Source organism: Blennius ocellaris, assembly GCF_963422515.1.
Source record: "Blennius ocellaris genome assembly, chromosome: 7".
NCBI classification, from domain to species: domain Eukaryota; kingdom Metazoa; phylum Chordata; class Actinopteri; order Blenniiformes; family Blenniidae; genus Blennius; species Blennius ocellaris.
The window spans coordinates 22853940-22876923 of NC_137656.1; the positions used below are offsets into that span (position 1 = coordinate 22853940).

The window sequence follows — 22984 nt, forward strand, 5'->3', positions numbered from 1 at the left end:
TCAAGCGCTTTGTGCAAAGTGCTCATTAGGTTTGAAGTAAACAGCATCCTCCATTTCTTTCTGTTCTCTTCTAGAGTGAAGCTCAAAATGGTAAATAAAAAAAAAAAGAGAGAGAGAAAGTGACATTAATTCTGGCTGCCCAATTTAGAGGGCATTAATTTAAAGTATATGGGGGTCATCCTGCTGTTTTTAACCAGTTAATGAATAAAACAATACAAATAATCATTCTGCAGGCTGCTTAATCATTTCATTTAATGAGCAGAAATTAATATTCTCCTTCCATACAAAAAGGGATAAGTTACAAACAAGACGAAAATGAAGTGTGCTCTTGAAATAATCATCCAAGAGTCATACATGACTGCATGACTTTTTTCACTACATGTATTTCAGTCATCGCACACAATTGTTGTAATAAATATAGCATCCTCTATAAATATAATAAGGTAAGCGTTCATATTAAATGGTAAAAAGGCACTTTCTAGGTTGTGAAATTCTACTTTCTACATAAAAACTACTACAAAACAACTTCACTAATTATACATAGATAAAAACACACAACTCTGTATGCAAGTAAAAATGTTTCTATTTATAAAGGACTCCTGAGCTGTTTTACATTCAGTTCTCATGAATTACACTAAATAATGAAAAATGTTGAAGCTAATAGAGCATACACTTGAAAATGTAAACAAAATATATACTTAATGTCCCATTTCTTTACTATTAATGTAATAGCTTGATTTTGTTAAAACAAACAAACAAACAAACAAACAAACAAACAAACAAAAACACTTGTTTTTTTGTTTTTTTTACCTTGTTTCTGTGTTATCGTTCGAAAGTTCGCATCCTCTTGTTTTGCGTGCTAAATGTGTGGCAGCATTAAAGAAAAACTTCCATAGCATGCAGACATACATGTACTTCAGGAAACTTCCCATCTAACTCTCAAAAAAGAAAGCAAATAAATTCCCAAAGTGTCAAACCATTCCTTTTGAAGTCATCAGGAGAAGAAGGCGAGGTCCAAAGCAGAATACACCCGTGCAAAACTCTGCTGCGAGTCTTGGGCTGGCTGTACAGAACATGGAGCCATGAGGTCTGAAGTTACTTGTGCAAAGTGCATCACACATCTATTCAAGACATCCCCTGTGTAACGCAGAAGAATAGAGAGCAGCGGTCTTTTTGTGAAGCTGGTAGAAGCTTCATCACTGCGAGAGTCGCCGGCGGCGGAGAGGTTGTGAACCATGAAATCCATTACTCAAACGCTCCGACTATTATGATGAGTAAAAGCAGGAGGCCTCCGCACATGGCAAAGAGCAGAAGTTTCTGTGGAAACAATTAGAAAAAACAAACAAAAAAAAAGATCAGGATAAACAAAGGGAAAGACTGGCTGAAAAATACATCTATAAATGAATTAAATAGACGGGTTAGTACCAAAGATGAATGAATGTTTTGTTGGTGAAGTTGTGGTGTGGAAGATGTTACCTCATGCAGGACTGAGGTCTCATACGGGGGGTTTGGTTAGTCCGACAGACAGGCCAACAATCAGTGCAATGACAGCCAGCAGGATGAGCAGAGCAAAGGCAATGATAATGTATTTCTGTCAAGTCAAGAACAATCTGTTATTTCAACGGAAGCAAAATGCAACTTACCATTGAAAACCACTACCATGGTATACCATACATTTACCATAAAAAAAAAAAACAATATGTGTTTAGTAGAAAAAATGCCATGGTTTTAGTGGGTTGTACACTATTGACGATTGTTACTGGCAGCCAGTATTGTTTGTAAGTTTAATGTTTGTATATGTGACAGTTGAACATTGTTAGAAAGGACTACATACCCTGCGGGATTTCTTCTGGTACCTCACGGCTTTTTTGGTCTCTTCCTTTGCCGAACAGATGTATTCAGCTGCATTGGAGACATTTTTCTCAATGTTGTCAACCATCTCCCCCTGTGAATCAACATATCCAAATTAATTGACTCATCTGACCTAAATTCCAGTTTCATACACTTATGAGTTGTCGTAAAGAAGAATGAATGAGACTTCACCATATACTTGTGATTTATCATAACTATGCAGACGATACACACATCTATATGACTCGCACAGCAGGAGAATTCAGGCTACTACAAACAGCATGTGAGTTTATTGAGCAAGTCAACTCTTAGATTTGCAAGAACTTTCTTCGGCTTCACGGAGATCAAATTAAAGTAGTCGTTTTTGGAGCCAAATAGGAAAGTTTAAACTTTAGTGCTATTATTCGATCTATAAGGTTGAAAAGCAGTGAAAATGGCAGAAACTTTCATGGACTCTGACTGAACCTAACAGCCACATTAACTCAACAATACACACACCTTAATACCACCTGTTGATCGTGACAAGAACCGTTGGTTTTAGGAAACTATTTCAAATCGTTTACTGGCGTTCCTAAAAATCTATCAGGCGGTTACAGCTGATTGGGATGGCTGCTGCTCAAGGCCTCACAAAAAGCAAATTGATCACATACACTTTACTCACAGTTTGTTGATGTGCTGTACAAATAAAGCCGCCTTATCTTACCTGAGTTTCAACCAGCATCGCCATGTCCATGAACATTGCATGGAGCTCTCTGATGCTCGTCTCCAAACGAATGATGTCCTGGTGCCGTGACTCAATCTCGTTTAAAGCCTGACGTGTGATGTGGGAATCAGAAATGATCTAAAAAGAAGAAGAAGAAAAAACAACACACACAATCTAAAAGTCAAGAGTACAACATTTGCAGGCGATAAACTGTGGAAAAAACAAGACCCCACCCCAAATTATTCACTTTTCCACCACAAGATGGCAGCAATAGGCTTTTACCCACAGCAACAAATAGGCAATGTAAAGTGATGTAACGACACTCACATCAGAGGTGAAGATGGAGGGGTTTCCACTTTCTAGCATGTCCTCAAGTTCCTCACTGGTGGTGACTCTTCCAGCTGAAACCATCAAAATGGAAGAAAGTTTGGAACTGGATTTGATTCAGCATGTTGTGAAGCATCCAGGAACAGAGGTCTTTTTGTTTTGTGATTACATGTTGATTGAGAACCATTAAAATTGGCAAGGATGATAAAAATATGTTTAAAAGAGTTTAACTTGTTAAGTCTTTTTGAATGCAGGTTTATTCACACGCCATCAACCCTAAAAGTAAAGCATCTTAATCAGAAGAGCTGGGCAATCAACTTTCAAGAGCCAGATGCAAAACAGGCAGTGCTGTGGAAGGCCAAACAATTATCAACCAGTGAGTGTTCTTTGGTATTACTATTAAATTACAATTACATTGTATTTCTTAAAACAGTCACTTCATCTTTGACTTTACTAAAATATTATTCAAATGTTCACGTGAAGTTGAAAACATTTCGTCCTGCAACAATAAATCCCTGACAAAGTTGTTTATCTTTCCTCGCTTATGGTTTAAATAAGAAAAAAAAAAAGTACACATTAAAAAAAAAAACATCCACTTTACCAATAACATTAAGCACAGGTGTATTGCATGCATCACACACAATTTATTTTATTTATTGACTTATAATTTCTGATTGACAAGGTCAAAGGTCAGATCTAATGGAAACTGAACTCAGCCATAATTTGGTTCATTGCAAATAAAAGCTAAAAATTCCTCTGGGATAAATCTTTTTTTTTTTTTTGCTTGATACAAATACCTTTGGCCGTACAGCGGTCTAGTGTTTAGTGCTCTCGCCTCACAGCACTGATTCGATTCAAGTGGCAGCTTTTCTTTATGCAGTTTGCATCCTCTTACAGGGAGGAGGAGGGACATTGTGACTTCAAATTGCTTGTAGCTCTGAATGTGTGTTCGTCTGTGTCTTTATGTTTGTCCTGAGATGGACAGGGAACAGTTCAAGTTTCATCCCTGCCTTCACTCATCGTCAGCCTGGGTCAGCTGACTACGAGTGAAGACATAATCAATGTGACTTGGATAAGGCCGCATGAAAGATGGGTGGATCAAATATCTCTAGATGGACTACTTTCTGGCTAAAAACACTACAATACAGTGTATTACTGGAAATAGCCATGCAGTAGATGCTAGTGAACCCTGGAAGAAAAACTATTGTGTATAACACTTGGGGAAATAGTAAACAAAAGCCGGCTATTTTTGCATTGTTACTGTGCTTTCTCGGATCACAGATTTAGGCCAGTGGTGTCAGATCCTGATCCCGGAGGGCGAGTGTCCTGCATGTTGTCGATCTCGCCCTGTACTCACGCTTCCTTATTGTAATTCACTGGGTTTTTTAATCATGCTTTCTGAAAGGCTTTATAACGACACGTTATAAGACTCAGTTGTCATTGAGCACCTATAACATGCAGGTTGGTGGCTTTCCAGGATCACAACTTGTCACAACCGTCCTCGATTGAACTTAATAAATTCACCTACCAAAAACAACAACCTGGATATGCTTGACTAAGTGTAAAATGTTTTCTAGTAGAGATAGATCACATGGAGAAAACTGAGTCTCTTCACCTAACATACTTTAATTCTGTTTCAGACACTGATTCAGTATCTGGGAATAGACAGTAAATAGGCAGCCAGTGGACGGGAGAAGTTGATTAACTGCTTAAACATATTCCTGTTGTTTCAAGATCAATTATCTGAATGAAGCTGCTTCTTTGGGACTCTCGTCTGCAGAATATGTCTTTACCGCTGTTGCTGAATGCAAACCAATAAAAACACAACCAGCATTCAACAGACAAAACAGCATTGTGAGTGTTGCAGTGATTGCAATAATGTCAATTACAAATATCTGTGCTCAGCCCCGGTAAAATATATTCGGTATATTGTTATACGTATAATTGCAAGGTAATAAATTTGTCTGGTAGTGTTGAAAACTGCTTAGTAAAACACAAAGGAGTCTGATTGTTGTTATATTGATTGTGCTGACAGAAAAATAGCGTCTCCCTTGTTAACCCGGGGGACGCTGCTATAAACACAAGGCTAACTTCCCCTGAGTAAAGAGAGAGATGTATGGTGTCCTTGAAAGAAACAGAATCTAGTATAAAGAGCTGATCCCATTTTAGTCAGAGCTCATGTAAGCTGCAGTGAAGGACATTGTTTAAAATGTTCTCTTCAGAACTACATGTCTTAAGAGTATTGAAATATATTCTGGGGATTAACTCTAAATCTCAGTGCAACAGTTGTTGGAAAGGACTCTTAGTTCAATGCTTAATTATAGTCTTATCCTGCTGGGGCTGCTGGCACCCCTCAAACAGGAACAGTTTGCTGAAAGCCTATAAACAGAACACTTTCTCTTCCTGAAGTCATGCCTCCTGCTGTGCAGACCTCTCCCTGGAGAAACAGCTCGCCGTGCAGGTGCTCACTGTGTGTCACACACCTTCTGCTCCCCATAGAGCCAGACAGAGCAAAACACACACCGAGAGCACGGCCCATCAACAGACGAGGAGCAAAGAATGGTTATCGCCTCTGAATTATGGGTCTTAATGGCGTGGCTGAACAGCGCACGCCGAGCGGCGGTGTGGTCGTGTCAAAGACAGGTGAACTACTGTTAAACAGGCCGCTGAGCCCTCGCCCGGTTTCCTGGGCAACGCAAACACGGCGAGCCGTCTCCAGTATCAGCCGCTCCCGTCTGCAGCGTGGAGAACTGGAGCCGCTCATTAATGCCCGCCGCAGGGACTGTGGAAGTCAATCCTATTTATCTGCTTTTCACTGTTGTCTCTCGTTACTCAAACGTGTGTGGAGGGACACAAATGCACCTGAGTCTGAAAAACTGGATATATCAAACTTATCTAAGAAGTATTCACAGAAAAAATGACAACAAATGAAAAACGAACATTAATGCACAGTTGACTAACTTTTGTGTGGCGTACAGTAGATTCACACAGAGAGGACCAGGAAGCTTATTTTCCCCTTCTGATTTGTTAGTACCAAAATACCCCTATTAATTGAGATTTTCTATGCAGTTGCAGTAAATCAGCTCTGAAAGAAACCCTGCCCTGCTGCTGGTCTCTGTTTATCAACAGATTAGCTGGTCTCCAGAGAAGAGAAGAGAAGAGAAGAGGAAGCTGATGTGGTCTGTTTCCTGCATTCAGTCTTCACACAGCATCAGATTTTTATTTGCCACCTTTTCATATTAGATCGTCTCCGCACAAATCTCTCAGACACAATCCACTGATGTGACAAAATGAACTGATTATTATTTCAAATCCTTAGAAACTATACAGAGGCAGCACATAATTCCCTCAGTCCATTTATAACTCTCTCACTTATCTCCAGTTGTCGCTGGATCCTTCCTTTGCTTCTTTCTCGAAAGAACACTTGAGTCTCGTTGTACTGGGTCATGACCTCCACAAACTTCCTGGACAGCACCGTGTACTGAGGACAAGTGAAAACACAAGGACGCAGGGTGTGATGAATTATAAGCATTTCAGATTGGCTCAACAGTCTGAGTTGGAGGTCAGCGGAAGATGCGGTAAAAACTGAAGGAGAATTTTGTTTTGTACTTTTTAATAGTCAATCAAAAGAAAAGACTCTTGCAAAGTTATGAATGAGATACATTAAATGAAGATATTTAATGGGATTATTCTTATTAGTCGGTGTAAAGCACTCTGTGTTGCAGTCTCATTAATCCCACTCAGGGTTGAGGGGCGCTGGAACTGATCTCAGTTGAATATGAAGGCAGGTTACCTTCTGGATGTGCCAGCAGTCCATCACAGAGCAAACACTGGCCTGTGTGTGTGTGTGTGTGTGTGTGTGTGTGTGTGTGTGTGTGTGTGTGTGTGTGTGTGTGTGTGTGTGTGTGTGTGTGTGTGTGTGTGTGTGTGTGTGTGTGTGTGTGTGTGTGTGTGTGTGTGTGTGTGTGTGTGTGTTTCATGGTTCCTGACCTGTGTTTTCTGTATCCTGAAGTCCACAGAAGTTCTGGTTGCGGCATCGTCTTTGGGCATGCTCTGCTCCATGGCTGCAGAGGAAAGAACAGTCATGATGGCGACATGAAACGCGACACCTCTCAGTGAAAGATGTAAGCGTGACAAAGACGTTACATTTGAACAACTTACATTTTAACTTAGTTCGCACGACATTGGCGTTCCCTTTGATGTCGCTTGTTAGTGTGCGCAGTTGATCTTTTGTTCCTTCACAGACAAAAAAAAAACCCCAAACAAATGTCAGACTGGTTTTGTTTATGGCAATGAAAAGGTCATCTGATGTACTGTATCGCTGTGGGTCTGTCTCCTGTAAATATTAGATTTACTCTGATATCATTAGGTTGCTTGGCAACAAATCTCAGGCAACATTGCAGACGTGATGAAAGGCTTCGTCTGGCCATCATTTTAACGGCATGGATATTAAAACAGTGGAATTACATCAAACACAATGACTGATGATGGTGTAGTGCTCTAAACTGAAGCATCTCAGCTCACACACACATTATAAGAGAGGCCTGAAACTCATTATCAGACAAAATAATAAAACTTTTTCAATGAAGGCAATCCAACCATGTTAATATATGGCTACTAAAAGCATATTGAGTTCCTTGATGGGTTCCTAACAGGACAAGTCAGACAGAAAGTACAATAGCATGAGGTTTTGGGTCAAAATGGGTGAGCTGTTTCCTTCACAGGTTTCCGTTCGGACTGCCTTTCATTTACAATACGGAGGGAAATGAAACAAAGGAAATGACACATCTGTTGCATGTTCAGCCCTGAAAGTTTGAACTCTGTTCAAACTGTTACAAAAACATAAAATCAAAATGCCTCGCAAAAACACTAAAAGGTATAAGGACGAGGTGTGAACTAAACTAAGCACAACTGAAAATGAGTCCTAATAGTTTTATAGGAGCACATACGTACTGTCATCTGTATTGGGTGCAGACAGGATCATGCTGTGGATCTTCTTCACCTCGTCCACTTGGTAGGAGATTTTATCAAGGAGTCCTCGGACCTCTTCCACCTGAGCAAGTTAAACAAATTAACTCAGACATGAGCCAATGAGCCATAAATCTAAGAATTATTACATATTGCTTAACAGTAATATAACTGTGACGTTAAGGACATTTTGGTATCAATTGAAATAACTTACAATAACCTCTGTTACTGAGAACAAAATTATCCCAAAAAAAATAGACATGCAATTAGTCTTTTTCATTAAATTAGCTGTCAACGGTCTCATAAATCCTTCTGGTAGATGCTCTTGGCCACAATGAAAGTTTCCCATCCCTGAGATGTATCTCAACAACAGTCACAATGATACTCACCCTCCTGAAAAAACTCTCCATGAAGCCATCTCTATCCACTGCAATTACAACATCCTCCTCTGCTTGTGCGCTACTCTGTGAGAACAACAACCAAAAAATTAATGAATTAAAAAAAAACATGTTTGCCAGACTTTCTGGTGTTTAACCTGTCGACGGCCATCAAAAAGAAAGTCACTTACAGCAGTCAGCTCTGCCAGTCGATCCTTCATTACACCGATCAGCTCGTGTCTTGGTCAGGCAGTTCTAGTAAAGAGTCATTCTACAAGTCTCCATGTGTGGAAACATCGATCCACCGTGCGGAGGACGCAGAGCCAAATGGCTCCCAAGGCATCAAAAGTGACACAAGTCTTCAGAGTAAAAGTTGCAAACCTTTCAAAACTGGGTCTACAATTTAAAAAAAAAAAAAAAAAAAGGTACAGCTCAGCGAAATGAATCCTGGATTGGTTGTCGGTGGTAAACTTGGTCGATAATCCTCACTGCACAAGCGCGAACTGTGATAATCCACATTACCTCTTCACAGGGAAACGCCTCCCCCCCCCCCCCCTCTCTCTCTCTCTCTCTCGCTCTCTCTCTTTCTCTCTCTCTCTCTCTCGCTCTCTCTGTGTTTTTCTGGCTTTTTACAGATGGAGATCGCTTCATTTATTTGTTTATTTGTTTGTTTATTTATTTATTTATAGTCAGGCAGCAAGGTAATAGCACCACGTGATAGTTATATGAGACACTTTAATAAATAATAGATCAACACAACCCACTGGACGACCAACTGGACTACTGCTCACCTGACCGCACGATGGCGCTGTTTACCTTTCTATGAATCTGTGTGGGCGAGGGTTTCGCCTGAACACTCCCTCACCTGTGCGCGTGGTGAACTGGATCTGATAAAGTAATCCAGGAACTTCAATCAAGAAAAATAAAGTCAAAGACTCTTCTGCCAGACTAAAATATCCAGATTTCCCCTCGAATGACACAAATACACATACGAATTTCTCATCCAATTGCAAAAACATTATTTCAAGTGATTTAGTTTTAGATATATTAAGTGTTTACAAAGTACAGTCAATATACAAGAGCAATTATGTCAGAGTAGAACAGATCATAACAAACTACACTCATGCTGAACAGCATCACTTTCTTCTCATAGCGTCTGGGGAGTTTTCCTGTAATTGAAACCCCAAACCGTACAGTGTGTGTGTGTGTGTGTGTGTGTGTGTGTGTGTGTGTGTGTGTGTGTGTGTGTGTGTGTGTATGTGTGTGTGTGTGTGTGTGTGTGTGTGTGTGTGTGTGTGTGTGTGTGTGTGTGTGTGTGTGTGTGTGTTTGGATGCCGTTGTGCATGATCCTGATCTAATTAATTCCCCGCTCAATCTCCAATTACGCATCAGTAATGCCTTTTACGCACAAGTTTGACGCCCCTCCTCAGAACATCCAAAAAATGACATCACGTTTTGCAATTCCCACGTTCAGTCCAACAAACCAGAACGCCTCCTCGGAGCTTCTCCTTGCATTTTCCAGATGCAGGCACCGAATCTCAAAGGGACAACTTCTACTTTGATTTGAAGAAGCAGACTTCGGATTACAGACTTCAGCCTGGACATTGGATCTTCAGAATTCATCATGACTGAGAAACCTCATACGGTTTTTTGCCTCCTTCTCGAACTCTAAATTGAATCTATTTTTCAGCAGCCTGTTCTTGTTGTTATTTATTCTTTTCGTTCTTTTCCCCCCCCTCTTCTAATTAAACCTTGGACACATGGACTGATCTGAAGTTTTATTCTCTTGGAATAATGACTGACTCTTCTTGGACTTTTTTTCATGCTGGGAATTAAATCGCATTAGAAAAAGACAATTCATCTACTATATTTCACAGAAGCTATGGAAATTTGTTTACGTATTCATCTTTTTACAGCTTTTGTCTCCTGTATTAAGGTAAGTTCATGAAAACACCCATACTCTTTATAAACGTTCCCCACGTGGGGGGTTTTCTTCTCTCTCTCTTTTTTTTTTTAAGAATATGCTTGCATGTCTTCGCAGGTATATGCTCAGGTGGCGCAACCTGCCAAGCATCCAGGTAGTAAAAATGTCTTTGGATAAATCAAGCATGGCTATTGTCTTTTATCGAGATTATAATATGCAGTTACTTGTTATGTCAGTTAGTTTCGACTGAAATCCACTGTCTACTTCCACCCAGACTACAAATTGTATCAAACTGCTGCATATGCAACATGTGCCATTGCTTAATTTACTTTCGTTAACAGCCGTTTAATAAATGGAGTGCCAGAAATTACATAAACACTTGTTGGATGCTTGTTTACGCGTGAACTCTCCGTCCAGGCTTGCAGGTGTTGGCCACTGCTTCGCATTATTGGCCTCTCGATGAGGTGGACGGGATCCATGAGCTGTGGGACCAAATTGGAAACAGACCAGGTTATGTTAACGGCAGTAACATAAGTATGTGCATCCGTCTATCACTAAATGTATATTCAATGCGCTATTTTTTCAGCCATGGTTTAAAAAAGTACAGCTGTGTTTTTTTGTTTGTTTGTTTGTTTGTTTTTGTTTTGTTTTTATCTTAAACATTTCAGTATATATTACAAAAATGTAAGAAATCCTGCTTTTAGTTAATTATTTCTTTATGACATGTAATAATCAGATGACACTGGAAGGCTTGATTATTTCTCTTTCTAATGGAGCCACATTTGTGAGGAACATTCATAAGATAAGCAGAGATGTTTGGTCTCCGCAATAAAAAAAAAAAAACAAGGCACATTTTACCAATCCAGCAGTTTATTAATTCAACAAACAACACCCTGACACCCATTCCTCATGGTAGTCACCAGTCTGCTCACACGCTGGTGTGGGATGGATCCCATTGTTCAACCAAATCAGCCAAGGTGGTTGTGTTTGTCACTCTTCCATGAGCTGATAAATGGGGCTCCGATCAGGGCTGCTGGTCCCTCCTTTCCACTCCCAAATTATGGAGGCAGTCTGATAACCCATTCTGGAGAGAATTGTCTTCTTTGTTTGGTCCTGTGGAGATTTGATTGCCACTGTTTTCAAAACAGACATCTGCACGTCTCAAAATGTGATTACAAAAGCAAAGAAAATGTGTTTGGCAACTTTGCAGAGAAGATTTAACAAATGTTCCATCTGACAAATGCATGTTCCTGAAGATGTGGCACCATTTGAAAGAAAAAATGAACAAGCGTTTTGATGATTCCTTGTTTTTTATGCATAGTTGAATACCATTTTGGTTCAAGTTGTAATACGTTCTTTATGGTTTGATCAGTGACAATTCTATCTTTTAAATACATTTCGCAATAATGTTGTCAGCACGAGGTTCAATGGAAAATGTGCTCAAAGTTGTCGAGGGATCGGGTATAGACCTGAGCATGATGTGTGGAGTCTTTCTGCCACCGTGCACACAGCTCAGCATCACTCTGTCTCATACCTGTGCCGCACGTCCCTCCCATTTCCCTGCTCTTCTCTTGTGTCTCCTCTTTTGTGTCTGTATTGACGTGAATTACTGTGTTTTTTTTTTGTCTTTCTGTTGTCCTTTTGTTGTTGTCAGCTCTCAGAATCCACAACCACACTGTGCTCCCCTCTTCCCATAACTCTTCCTATGTGTATACCAATGACTCTGCATACACTAACATTTCTGCAACAGTAGGTGAGGATCCACCACTTTCTCTTTCTTCTCCATCACCCAAATTCATTTATGCATCACCCACGGCTGTGTGTTTTCCTCTGTCTCCACATCATTGAGCTGAGCATTGCACTCTATTCTTCGTGGCCAGTTTTCTGCCCCTGCAGCACAGCATAAGGGAATCTTTGGACTTTCATTTAACTTTAGCTGTTCTTTATGGTTAGTCAAAAAAGGAACTGTAGTATTGTGTTTCTATTGTTATAGTACAGACAAAAATGCTATAAAAACCCTTCTATTGATGAGTTGCCAAACAAAGTATTCACATCACTAAGCCAAAATACACTGCGTTTATTGTTTTCAAGCAAAACTAAGTGATTTGTGCTGTGTCGCAGACATCGTGGAGGGGATGGTCAACAAAGGTATCTACCTTGATGGAGATAATGGCGGCACCTTTCTCCACTTTGGAAACTACCAGAACACGTGTATTAGCGACCCCACTTTGTGCGGTCCTGAGGGTGAGTGCGCCTCACTGTGTGCAAACCACAAACTATTTCCAGATTGTTCCTGCCTCTTGGCTTCAATTCAATTTTCATTATTTTCTAGGAATTACCTTCTCCTTTTTTTGGAAAAACCAAGAAGAGGCATCACGTTTCGCTGTGTCCTCTGGAGGAAAAGTTATCTCTAATGGCTTCTCAGTCTACGCGAATCCCTTTGTTGGATTTGTAGAGTTTTACACTCGAGGCAATAACCACAGATGGAAGGCCAACATCAGAGTCCCAGGTACTGTGGTTGCATTTGACTTTAATTTTACATCGGCTGTTCTGAGGAATGTGTTTTGGTCTTTAAATACCATAAATGGTTAGTTGTGTATTTGCATTTATTGTTTGGTTAACTGAAACCAGATGTGGCCACAGATAATTGATTTGGCACAATCCAGATTTTTACTGAAAGCCTAAAACTTGAAGGAGATGCGGTCATTTCCCATGTCAAATCCAATAATGTTCGGTGATTAGTGAATATCAAATTAAAAGAAATGTGAACTGCGGTAAAAGTCAAAAGTGTGACCAATAGTTGGAATTGATTTCCGTAAATGAAGTTAGTCTTTTAATCAGATGAAATGATTTGGTAAAATGTTTTCACAAAATGGAATAGCTTTACATGGACGTTTTACCACTTGTTAGTTTGCCAATTACTTTTGACATTTTTTTTATTTTTATTTTTTTGCTTAAGTTTCTCAGGGTTTCCTTCACAATTGTATTAACCAAATTCAGTCTCCAGTTCCTCCATTTACTGAGGCTCAAATGTCATCTGTTTCACATACAGTGTGACATTTCAAAAGTTCAGGACTTGAATGTCAAAGTCTCCCACTTTCAAATGCACACAAGCTTTGAGGGTAAACCCTGAGGATGCAATGATTGTGTCATTGAGAAGAAGGCAGACAATATTGCAATCTACAATACATAGAGAAATATTTCTTCACAAGGAAGATGATGGGGTGGGGGGGTGGGGTGTCTTTTTCACATGTTTGTATTAATAAAGATGAAAAAGATGTGGTTAGTTTGGTATACTACTCTGGCAGATATTCGTTCAGGCTGTAAATTAACTGTCTTTTCTAGCTTTTGTATAGTTCATTCAGTTCCTTGCTCTTTGTGTTATGAAATTAAATGGAAAGACAACAGTTGTGGAGTTGTTGTTTTTTTTAACTCTTGCCTTACGCAGAAAACACGTCTGCTTCCAGGTTTGAGTCCTTTTGCTCAAGTTAGCACATTCTCCCTGTGTCTGTGGGGTTTTTTGGGGAGTTTTCCAAATATTATTGATGCATAGAAAGGCTGTTTAGTTGGTTAAAACATTTGCCTTCCAGTTCCAGGTCTGTCTCTTCTCTGATGAGTTTGCATGTTCTCCCTGAGCCTGCATGGGTTATCTCCAGTAACTCTGACTTATTTTCACTGTCCAAATAAATGCTTTCTCAGTTAATCGATAACTGTAAACTGCTCACAAGTATGTTTAGACGAGTGTCTCTTTGTGCTTTCCCTACGAGCATCACAAAAGCCACAGAATAATAATTAAACAAACAAATCCATCCGCAGATAGAGAACTATTAGCATGATCGTGTTTGGATGGCAGATTCCGGTGCAAAGGCTTTTCTTGACAGAGCATGTTGATAATTTTATTTGTCCAGTACTGAAGTGTCGGATGGAGACTGATGCAACGAGAGCTCATTTAGCAAGGCCTTGATTTATGTGAAGAATGGTCATATTTTAACCATTCCAAATTCTATTTTTAGGTGTTTCAGTTGGTTCTATATGCAACATAATTGTTCCTATGGCTTTTAACATACTAAAATGTGAAACAGCAACCTGAGGAGCAACAACATGTTAGACTAAGATGACAAACATGGTAGGTGTTAAAACATGTCCAAAACTGTGACCGCCTGCAAGTTTTTAATGGCCCCTTGCTCCAATACAATTAAATCTAATGAGCAGATTGTCTATGAATTCTGCATGTTGCAAGCCAGACCACAAGTGACTCATTACAATCAAGTGCATTACAGGAGAGAGACAATTGAAAACATGCAAGGCATTGGCACATCAGCACCAGAATTCAACACGTCTTTATTGAACGAACCCATGAACCATTAGTATATTACATGAGCACTATCACCAGCCTGTTTATATTCAGCCTCCTCGAGTGTTCTCTGCTATTTACATTCCATATCAATCCTTATAAATATGTCATTTATTTTGTTCTTTTCTGTCTCTGTTATCCTCTATCAGGTCCATACTGGACACATATTCTCTTTACATGGACAAAGAGTAACGGTCTTAAGGTCTACATCAATGGGACTTTCACTGCTGGTGACTCTGAGGGAAGTGTCTCAGAGAACTATGGAGACCCCTACCCTGACCTGGTCATTGGGACCGGCAACAACAGGGCATACGGCCACTACGTAACCGGCGCCTTTGATGAATTTGTTATCTGGGAACGGGCCCTTCCACCAAAACAGATCATGCTCTACTACAATGCCGCTATAGGTATGTCACCAAGCTCTATTGGAGAGGGTTTCCTGTCTTTCTAGTACATGGCACAACAATTAAAGAGCTTCCTCCCTTCTAACTCTGTTCTGAGGAAACAGAGGTTAAAAAGCAATTTCCGTCTTTATCCTCGCCACATTCCGCCCACAGCATCCATGCATAACTACAAGATATTAAACGATACAAATATACTCTGCCTCTCTGCTAAATGGCTCTCGTGCACTAAACATTTTCATGACCTTACACCATATAAGTGCCACATCTCACATAGTTCTGCCTTATAAGTATTTTTATGTGTGCAGAGGCCTGTTGAGTTGCAAGGGGCAGATCATTTTGATTTAATGTGACAAGTTGCAACACGCAAGGACAAAACCCCCAGACTCCTGTCTGTTTTTGTTCTGTTTACCTCCTTTGGTCAGCGGCGTGCCATAAATGGACATAGAGTTGACATTTATGAGAATTCTTAAATACTGGCCACTCCGGCAGGATTATCCATGATTGTGACTTCTGTTGTAATTTGAAAATTGAAGAAATGTAGGTTGCAAGTTTAGCCACCTTTTGCAGTGCATGAATCTTACTGATTCCTGTTTAGTGGTGACTGTCTTCAACTGGTCCTTCGACTGGACATTTGAAAAAGTGCACAAATCCTTCATTTCTCCTACATAGTTATTAACAAAAGTAATATATTCACTCGACATAAAGAGCCTTACTGTTATGGTTACAGAAAAAAAAAATTCTTCTCTAGAGCACCCATATTAAATGTGACATTGCACCAAAGAAGAACAGGAATGTCTCAGCTGATACCTCTAATATACATCCATATAAGGCAATTTTCAGATAGCTGGTTAATGCTGTTTTCATTAATTGACGGCAAAGACATAAAAAGTCTACACGCTCCGGACAGAAGCCCGTGGCAGGGTGTTATGTGCTTGATTATCCTGGTTTTGTGGAGGTTGTAATCCATCTCATTTCATGACTGGGCACTACAGCCAAGCTGTAACATTTATGGTGATAAGATCCAGCAGCATGCCCTGGTCAGGCTCAACGACCGTCAAAAAACAAAACAAAGAGGCAATTGTAGCAGTTTACACAGGTCAACAGCGTAGCTCCTAATTTATTCCTATTTTTTTAAAGGTCTATTTTACAATTTAGTGGTTTGCATTTTCTTTTTCTAGGGCAGGCCATGATCCCGCTCACAACACCCAGCGTGGCTAAAGAAGTCCTTTCTACTGCACCAACAATCGTAGGTGTTGCTCTTCTTTTTGCCCATTTCAGGGGGGATTTCCCCAAAAATACATCATGCACATAGTAACTGTATAAGAGATTGCAGCCATGTTGTGAGCCAAAGTAAGCACAAAAGACATCATGAAATTGAGTTAAAGACCATTTTTCTCAAATCCGTTCTAACAGTTCATTACTTATTGAGGCATTGTTTCCTTTTGATGATGAATGGTAAAAACATTGGGAACACATGTGCGAGGACTCAACCTTTGGAGGTAGAGAAACAGACGATAGTGGAGACAGATGCTCACTGCTTCACATAAAATGGTTCCCTATTGGGTACCGGACTGGATAGGAACTCCACTGCATCACTTATCCAAAGAGAATTCCCTGAATTCGGGCTATCGGTCACTAAAACTCCTGTGTTTGTTGGAGCTCAGTGCTCCTTCGGAAACTCTCATAATATGTGATGCCGTGTCCTTTCAGACGGCCACGGAAGCGAGTCTCCCCGTCAGCGATCGAGAGGAGGTCCGGAGCTCCCAGGGTCCCGAGTCCATACCAGTACTGGGCTTCCTGAAGGCGCTGCCCAACAAGACCATTCCTCATAACACTGCCAACAACCTCACACAGGTCTTCTGAGCACAACGCACATGTTACTGTTACAAAATACAGACACAGTGCCCACCCATGTTCATATGATGCAACCGGTTTAATGACGTCTGTTTTCTTCCACCCAGGCTTTTCTCAAAAGTGTGGAAGAAGTGCTGTCCTCTCCAGGATTGCCCGAGGTAAATGAGTTCACGCTGCTATTGTACGTTGTCCAAATATGACATAGTACAACGTTTTGCGATTACCTAAATCCAGTGCGCTTTGGGGATCAACGAGTTTCAGATTTTGATGTGGCATATATTTTGGGGCCCAAAGTCAGTAACCGTAACTGGCAGTATAGCCACAGACGCTTACAGTATGTAGCCCAGTACACAGTTAAACGCTTGTACTGCTCGCTATCACATGCCTCACGACACAAACTTGCATGTGCATTGGTCACGTCCTCCACTGTCCAGTCATCCAATTCTCTGTGCACCCATACACAAACACAAGTGTGTGGTTTCAACACTGTGCTCAGAAAGAAGCGCAATTGTTTTTGTGGAAACAAGCTGAAACAGATGTTCACATCAAACTTGGACACTGCAGTGTTCAGTCTCCTGTGTGGTAAGGCTTATTAAGCTATGAAGTTTTGCATGGAATATAATATAACACAGAATTCACACTTAATAATTGAATTCAACGGCATTGCAAGTTGTATTTGATCTGACTTGAATATTGTACACATTATATATGTAAAGGGGTATTATGTCATTTCATTATATCATTGAATTATACTTTTTTTCTAAGGCATCATAGCTTATGTTGACATAGCCATACACTGAGGGGTTTTGCTGTTGCTGTCTTACATAACTCTGATATTCATAACTATTCCTTTTCTTAGCTTTATTTCTAAATGCAAAGAAGTCACAGTGGCACCTGCATAACAAGCTTAACTGTGTCTTTTTAGTTTGTTCTTGGCAATTAATGGACTGACCAATGTTTAGAAAGTTTTCCACAGAGCATAAGAGCCAAGCTCCATAAACATTTTGTCAGAGCTCCAATAATGCAGCCAACAGCATATTTTCTTCTCTGATTCCAACTGTTTTCAAATCTCCTACACACATTTATTCAAAGACTCACATCACCCAAACTGAGATGCTCACCTGTTTCTGTATCCAGGTACCTCATACACCCATCTGTCTTCCACACTCTTCATCCAGTTCAGTGAAGTGAGGTGTCCCTTTTAAGCAATGAGAGTAACAACATGAATGGAAAGTTGGGGTTTGAATTCAACTCCTACTGAATTCCAGGAAGGATTGTGTGACAAAGAAAACCTGTGCTAAGTCAAACATCAATCTGCTGAAGCAACATGAGATAAGAAAAACTGAAAGAATATGATCATCATCCTATATAGTATATCTATAAAAAATATCCCCCCCCCCCAAAAAAAAAAGAAAATGAGGATGAGCTTTTTATCACTTCAGGGCAACAGTTAGTTATCATGTCAATGCCATAGGTAAATGATGATACGTTAAAACAGAATTAACGTGAAGTAAAATTGATATTTAAGATAAAACAGGTGGAGGAAAAAGTGAGATACCAGCTGATTAACTGGAAAGGAGTTATAAGGATTAGGTGTTGATTAAGTGTTTAATACACGACATAGTACAAGAGGGTCGTGAGACAGCCTGAGACAGTGTCAAATATCTGACAACGGCAGTCACAATACTGCTCACTGAATGCTGCTACAAACTACAACTCCTCACGACCACTTGAAATACAACAGAAAACATTTTACATGTACATAAATCCAACAGGAACAATGGATCAATTGTTTTAACGTGTGTTTTCATGTATTTCTTGAGGCTGCTGGTGTCGTACTTTTACGACATTCACACAGGATGACAGGGTCACTCTTGCATACTGCCGTCATAATGGGTGTCACCTCCGATTCATTTGAGTGTGACGCTGTGCAGTCAGACTTGCTGTCGTACGCAAGTTGAAGAAATCCACTTTGCAGTGTAGCATAATAAACGTTTAAGACTCCTAAACTCACACATTGTGTTTCACACCAGGGGATTTGGAGGAGAATAAGACACAAGTGTTCCATGAGGAAGACCACCAGGCTGAACACAAATGTGATGAGGAAAAAGTGAAGATATCAATTAAATGACAGAGCTGCACAAAAACTGGGATCAGTGTGGGAATCGGGAAGCAGAAACTGTGAGAAAAACATAAACCAGGACACTGTTGTTGTGACGGGAAGAAGAATTTAAACGTTCAAGCCTGACCGAATCGGTGGTGATGATTCACTTCCGGAAATTAAATTGTAACACTTGTGAACCCGTTGTGATCTTTCTACTGACGTTTGTTTCTTGAGCAGCAGTCCACACCGGTGGTCAGTGGCCTGATTGAGACGGTGGACAGAGTGATGGATCACATGGTGACTAACTTGGAGCCCAGCCCCGACTCACACATCTCCCTGGGTGGGACGTCTCTGGTTGCAGGTCAGTTCAGTGTCAGCTCGCCGTAACGACGTACCAACATCACTTTTTTGTTTGTTTTTTCCAATTCATGAGACAAATGCAAGTGATCTGAGAAGTGGTTTACTTTTCCTCTCACAAGTCTTCTTTCGCATGATATTTTGTTTGCCACTGAGCTTGTTTGTGTGTCTGTCCCAGGGGCCGCCTCATATCTTTGATACGCCCAAGGCAGAGCTGACCGGGGTTGATTCGTGCCTATTGGTTTGTTTTTGTTAACACAGCTCTCACCTTTGAAAAACCTCTGACTCCCACAGATTACTCTCTGATGAAGCTCCCGCAAAGCTACAACCTACAGCATTACCGCTTCCCCACAGCGGGCAAGAACTACATCTCCGTGCCTGGAGAGGCGTTGGCCATGCAATGTAAGGGCAAATACTGCAGATTTCACATGTTCATTAACTAAAACAAAGAGGTTATTTGGTGCCATGAGTCTCTGTTTGGAAACTAGCGTCATTGCACTGTATATTATTTGTTCACTGATGCAGCCAAGGCAAAACTGCCCAGCTGAGTTGCTGTTGTTATTGGCCAGTGATTTATTACGACAAGATTTAGGACTACTAACATAGCACTCAGTGTAGGACAGGAGTGTGATGAGCTTTTGTGTGGCTTTATGGCGTGCTGTAGAAACCCAGCTATGACTTTAATGTTGGCAGTTACCCTTTTATTCAAAACAGAGAGAATGAGAGGGACAGCACTTTTTCTTCACTTTCCTCTGTCGTTAAAAAGGATCGACCCTCGTAGCGAAGTAGGGTGGGGGGTGGGGGTGCCGTAATTACAGTGAGCATTAAAACGCTGTTTGTTTGACTTTTTCGTTCAGGTCAGATTCCCCTGGCTCCACCTGGCTGCTGCATGCACTGTTTTGCCATACAAACACTAGAATATACTGGTTTAATAATTCATTTAATGACTACTCTCAGGAATGGAGTATATGTTATAGCCTGGCATTTTAGAGCCAAGATCAAATTAACCCACAGCTCTGGATACAAAGTGCTCCAAGAAGTTTTTTTTTTGTATCTCAGTGAGGAAGGAGAATGCTACACATCTCAGTGATTTGTTGTTGGGTTTTTTTTCCTGATTCTTTTTGTTTTTCTTTAGAGACTTGTACAAGCAAACAGCTATGTCATAGTTTCTTGCGAGACCTGCTAGGAGGCCCCCCTGTTGAAATAATTTTTTTGGTTGAAGGTTGAAAATTCATTTGTTTAACATCTGTAAGCTTTTGTTGTTGTAGTCAGCGGGTCCCGAGTGAAAGGTCTTTGAAAGGAGGAACAGGACCATTAAGGATTTCCTCCAATTTGATTGTTTATCTTGCAGTATTGAGGTGGGACCGAGCTGACTGATAGGTCAGATCAGGGGAGGGGGACCAGACCTCCCGCTCTCTCCAGTGAAGTCATGTAAATGTTTCATAAGTCTCCCAAAGTCCATTTTCAGCGCTCTCCCTCTCACCCATGTGTGAGTATAAGGCTGGCCCATTAGCCTGCCGGTGTCAGTGCGTGGTGGCGAGGCCATGATAATTAACTTCCCCACTTTGTGAGCATTTTCGCAGGACTGCTTTATATTTGCAACCCTCTGCCCATTCCTTCCACATTCAACCTTGGCATGTCGTCTTCTGCCCCTCAGCTCAAACCACCATCGTTGGACTTTTCTACCACAACATGCAGAATTACTACAAAGAAATCAGTCCAATCAAAACCAGGTAGGCAAATAGGGCCGCACCCAATGCCAAATACTTTTTTTTCCTTCTCTTTTCTTTTTTCCAAAAGCTCTTTGTACTTCCTGTGTGGGGAAACAGGTCTACTGGCACCAAGGCGCCCCAGCTTCCTGCATTGCAAGGCCTGGAGCCAAGGCCTTATCGGTTTTCTTGTCTATCTCTCATCTCAACACTCAACCTCTGCTGACTGATACACCCTGCTAATAGCTCCCCATGCCCATCCCCCTCATGACTTACCGTCTCATCACTGGATCAGTTTGTTCCAGTTGTGCGTCCGTGTTTATGTTGACCAAATGTGACATAACGGTGATAAACACGCCTGTTTTAGCTACTTAGTACTCCATAAAAATGAAAGCGGAGGATTTTGAATGTGGATGTTTGTGACCAACTCCCAATGAGGAGGTCTCTTTGTAGCAGGACGGTCGGATGGTGGCTGTGTGATGTCAATGTCACATATCAGATGATCCTGAAGAGCTACTGTCAGCGCAACTCATTAAATAGACAAATAGCCCGAGTCCCATCTAAACGCTACCGCTCTGGTTCGATGCGTAGCACTTATGTGTAAATGTGAAAGCCAGATGACAGCAGGGATTAAAGTTGTTGAGAGATAGTTTGTTTAGCTCCAAATACAATTTTCTGATTAATCCAGATTGACCTCTTTATTCACCTTGTGTCCATCTTAAATGATTTTTTTCTAATTCTCTATTTACACAACTCTTTTCTCCCTTAGGATTAATGAAGCCACCGATTTCAAGGATCACAAGATCCTGGTAGCAAGCCGTCTAATATCTCTTAAAGTGGAGCCTTTGCCGGCCTTGTCGGTCAACCTATCCGGAGCGCCGCTCATCAAGATTGTCCTCACCCACGTCCTGGTAAGAATGATTTACACCTATATGAGTATTACCTCTTTTTGTGAGGTTGTATTATTGTGAAATGATTTGTCCTGTTGGAGCTGGCATTTGTTTGGTGTGGAGCGCCCAGGCTTGCCTGTGGCTCCAGTAGTCAAATCCCTCCATCCGAAAATCCATTAGATCTATTTTTGGTTTTCTCTTATGTAAGAAGAAGAGTGACTATGACTGACGGAGGCCTGTGCAGCTATGCTTTCACCGGCACGAAGAGCAAGGCCTATTTTGGTTTTCATTAGGCTGCCTAAATGTTCCTCCTTGGATCATGTGGCTTCCAGAAAGGAGGCTGATTATGGACGTTTGAACAGCAGAACTCAGTTTGCTTTGAAAGGAACAATAACGTTCCTTTATTAACAACATATTTTTTCCCTTTGGGGCTTTACGACAAGGTTTGTGCCAGTTTTCCAAGTAAAATGCATTTGAAACTAATAATGAGGATTAACTTAAAATCGTGCATTGCTTTGGCTTGCTACCTTTTAAAGTGGGGAATGTGGTTGTATACTTCGCTGCCATGATTTTTCACATTCATGCATGAGAATTTTTGAGGTCATTCTTTTCATATAAATGAGTTGTGTTAATAGTGTATTAGAAAATTATCCAGCGGCGTTAATGAGGCAGTTAACATAAGCAGTCAATTAAAATCCACCATATTATGGTTCTTCTATCATTTACATGTCCTGCAATATTTACTCATTTTCTACAGAAGTGGAATGCCAATGCAATATTATTTTTCTTCCAACTCGTAAAAGCACAACAGAAACCCATGTAGCATCATGAAACCATGGCAATATTGCTTTGTTTGCTTTCATTTCCCCGGTGAAATAAATGTTTATGCCGTAATTATCTGGCTTGGTTCCTGTGACAGTGATTACTTTGTTTGTTTTAGCAGACACCATGGGAGAGGGCTTAAAATCTCCAGTGTTATAGGAGCGCTGGAGATGCTCAGCCGTCTGTTAAAGCAAGGTGTTTCTATTTTGGTTCGGGTTGCCTTCACCTCTGATGTAAGGATAAATCAGGTTTCTCGCATTCTTTCCACTCTACTCCATTACAAATAAGCTGTTCTACTTATTAGTAACGCGTGCTGATTGGCACACACCATGCCAGAGCT

General features: G+C 40.7%; 2 protein-coding genes across 2 annotated transcripts in view; one reads left to right on the forward strand and one right to left on the reverse strand.

Annotated features, from left to right (window-relative positions):
- Positions 1-264: 264 nt before the first annotated feature.
- Positions 265-8483, reverse strand: stx2b (syntaxin 2b). The gene is made up of 11 exons (XM_080499803.1): positions 8418-8483; positions 8239-8313; positions 7835-7934; positions 7043-7117; positions 6872-6945; positions 6254-6362; positions 2882-2955; positions 2555-2692; positions 1835-1945; positions 1477-1591; positions 265-1317 (listed from the first exon to the last, which is right to left on the reverse strand). Exons 1-10 carry the CDS (start codon positions 8445-8447, stop codon positions 1496-1498), a joined length of 882 nt encoding a protein of 293 aa, XP_080355929.1. The 5' UTR covers positions 8448-8483; the 3' UTR covers positions 265-1317; positions 1477-1495.
- Positions 8484-10087: 1604 nt separating this feature from the next.
- Positions 10088-22984, forward strand: part of adgrd1 (adhesion G protein-coupled receptor D1) — a 34544-nt gene continuing 21647 nt past the window's right edge. The window contains exons 1-13 of the mRNA XM_080498908.1: positions 10088-10162; positions 10268-10304; positions 10568-10684; positions 12272-12394; positions 12483-12659; positions 14654-14911; positions 16087-16154; positions 16619-16762; positions 16870-16920; positions 19104-19227; positions 19518-19625; positions 20881-20956; positions 21702-21843. Of these exons, the coding sequence (XP_080355034.1) occupies positions 10109-10162; positions 10268-10304; positions 10568-10684; positions 12272-12394; positions 12483-12659; positions 14654-14911; positions 16087-16154; positions 16619-16762; positions 16870-16920; positions 19104-19227; positions 19518-19625; positions 20881-20956; positions 21702-21843 (1479 nt within the window). The 5' untranslated portion in view covers positions 10088-10108. The remainder of the gene's footprint in view (positions 10163-10267; positions 10305-10567; positions 10685-12271; positions 12395-12482; positions 12660-14653; positions 14912-16086; positions 16155-16618; positions 16763-16869; positions 16921-19103; positions 19228-19517; positions 19626-20880; positions 20957-21701; positions 21844-22984) is intronic.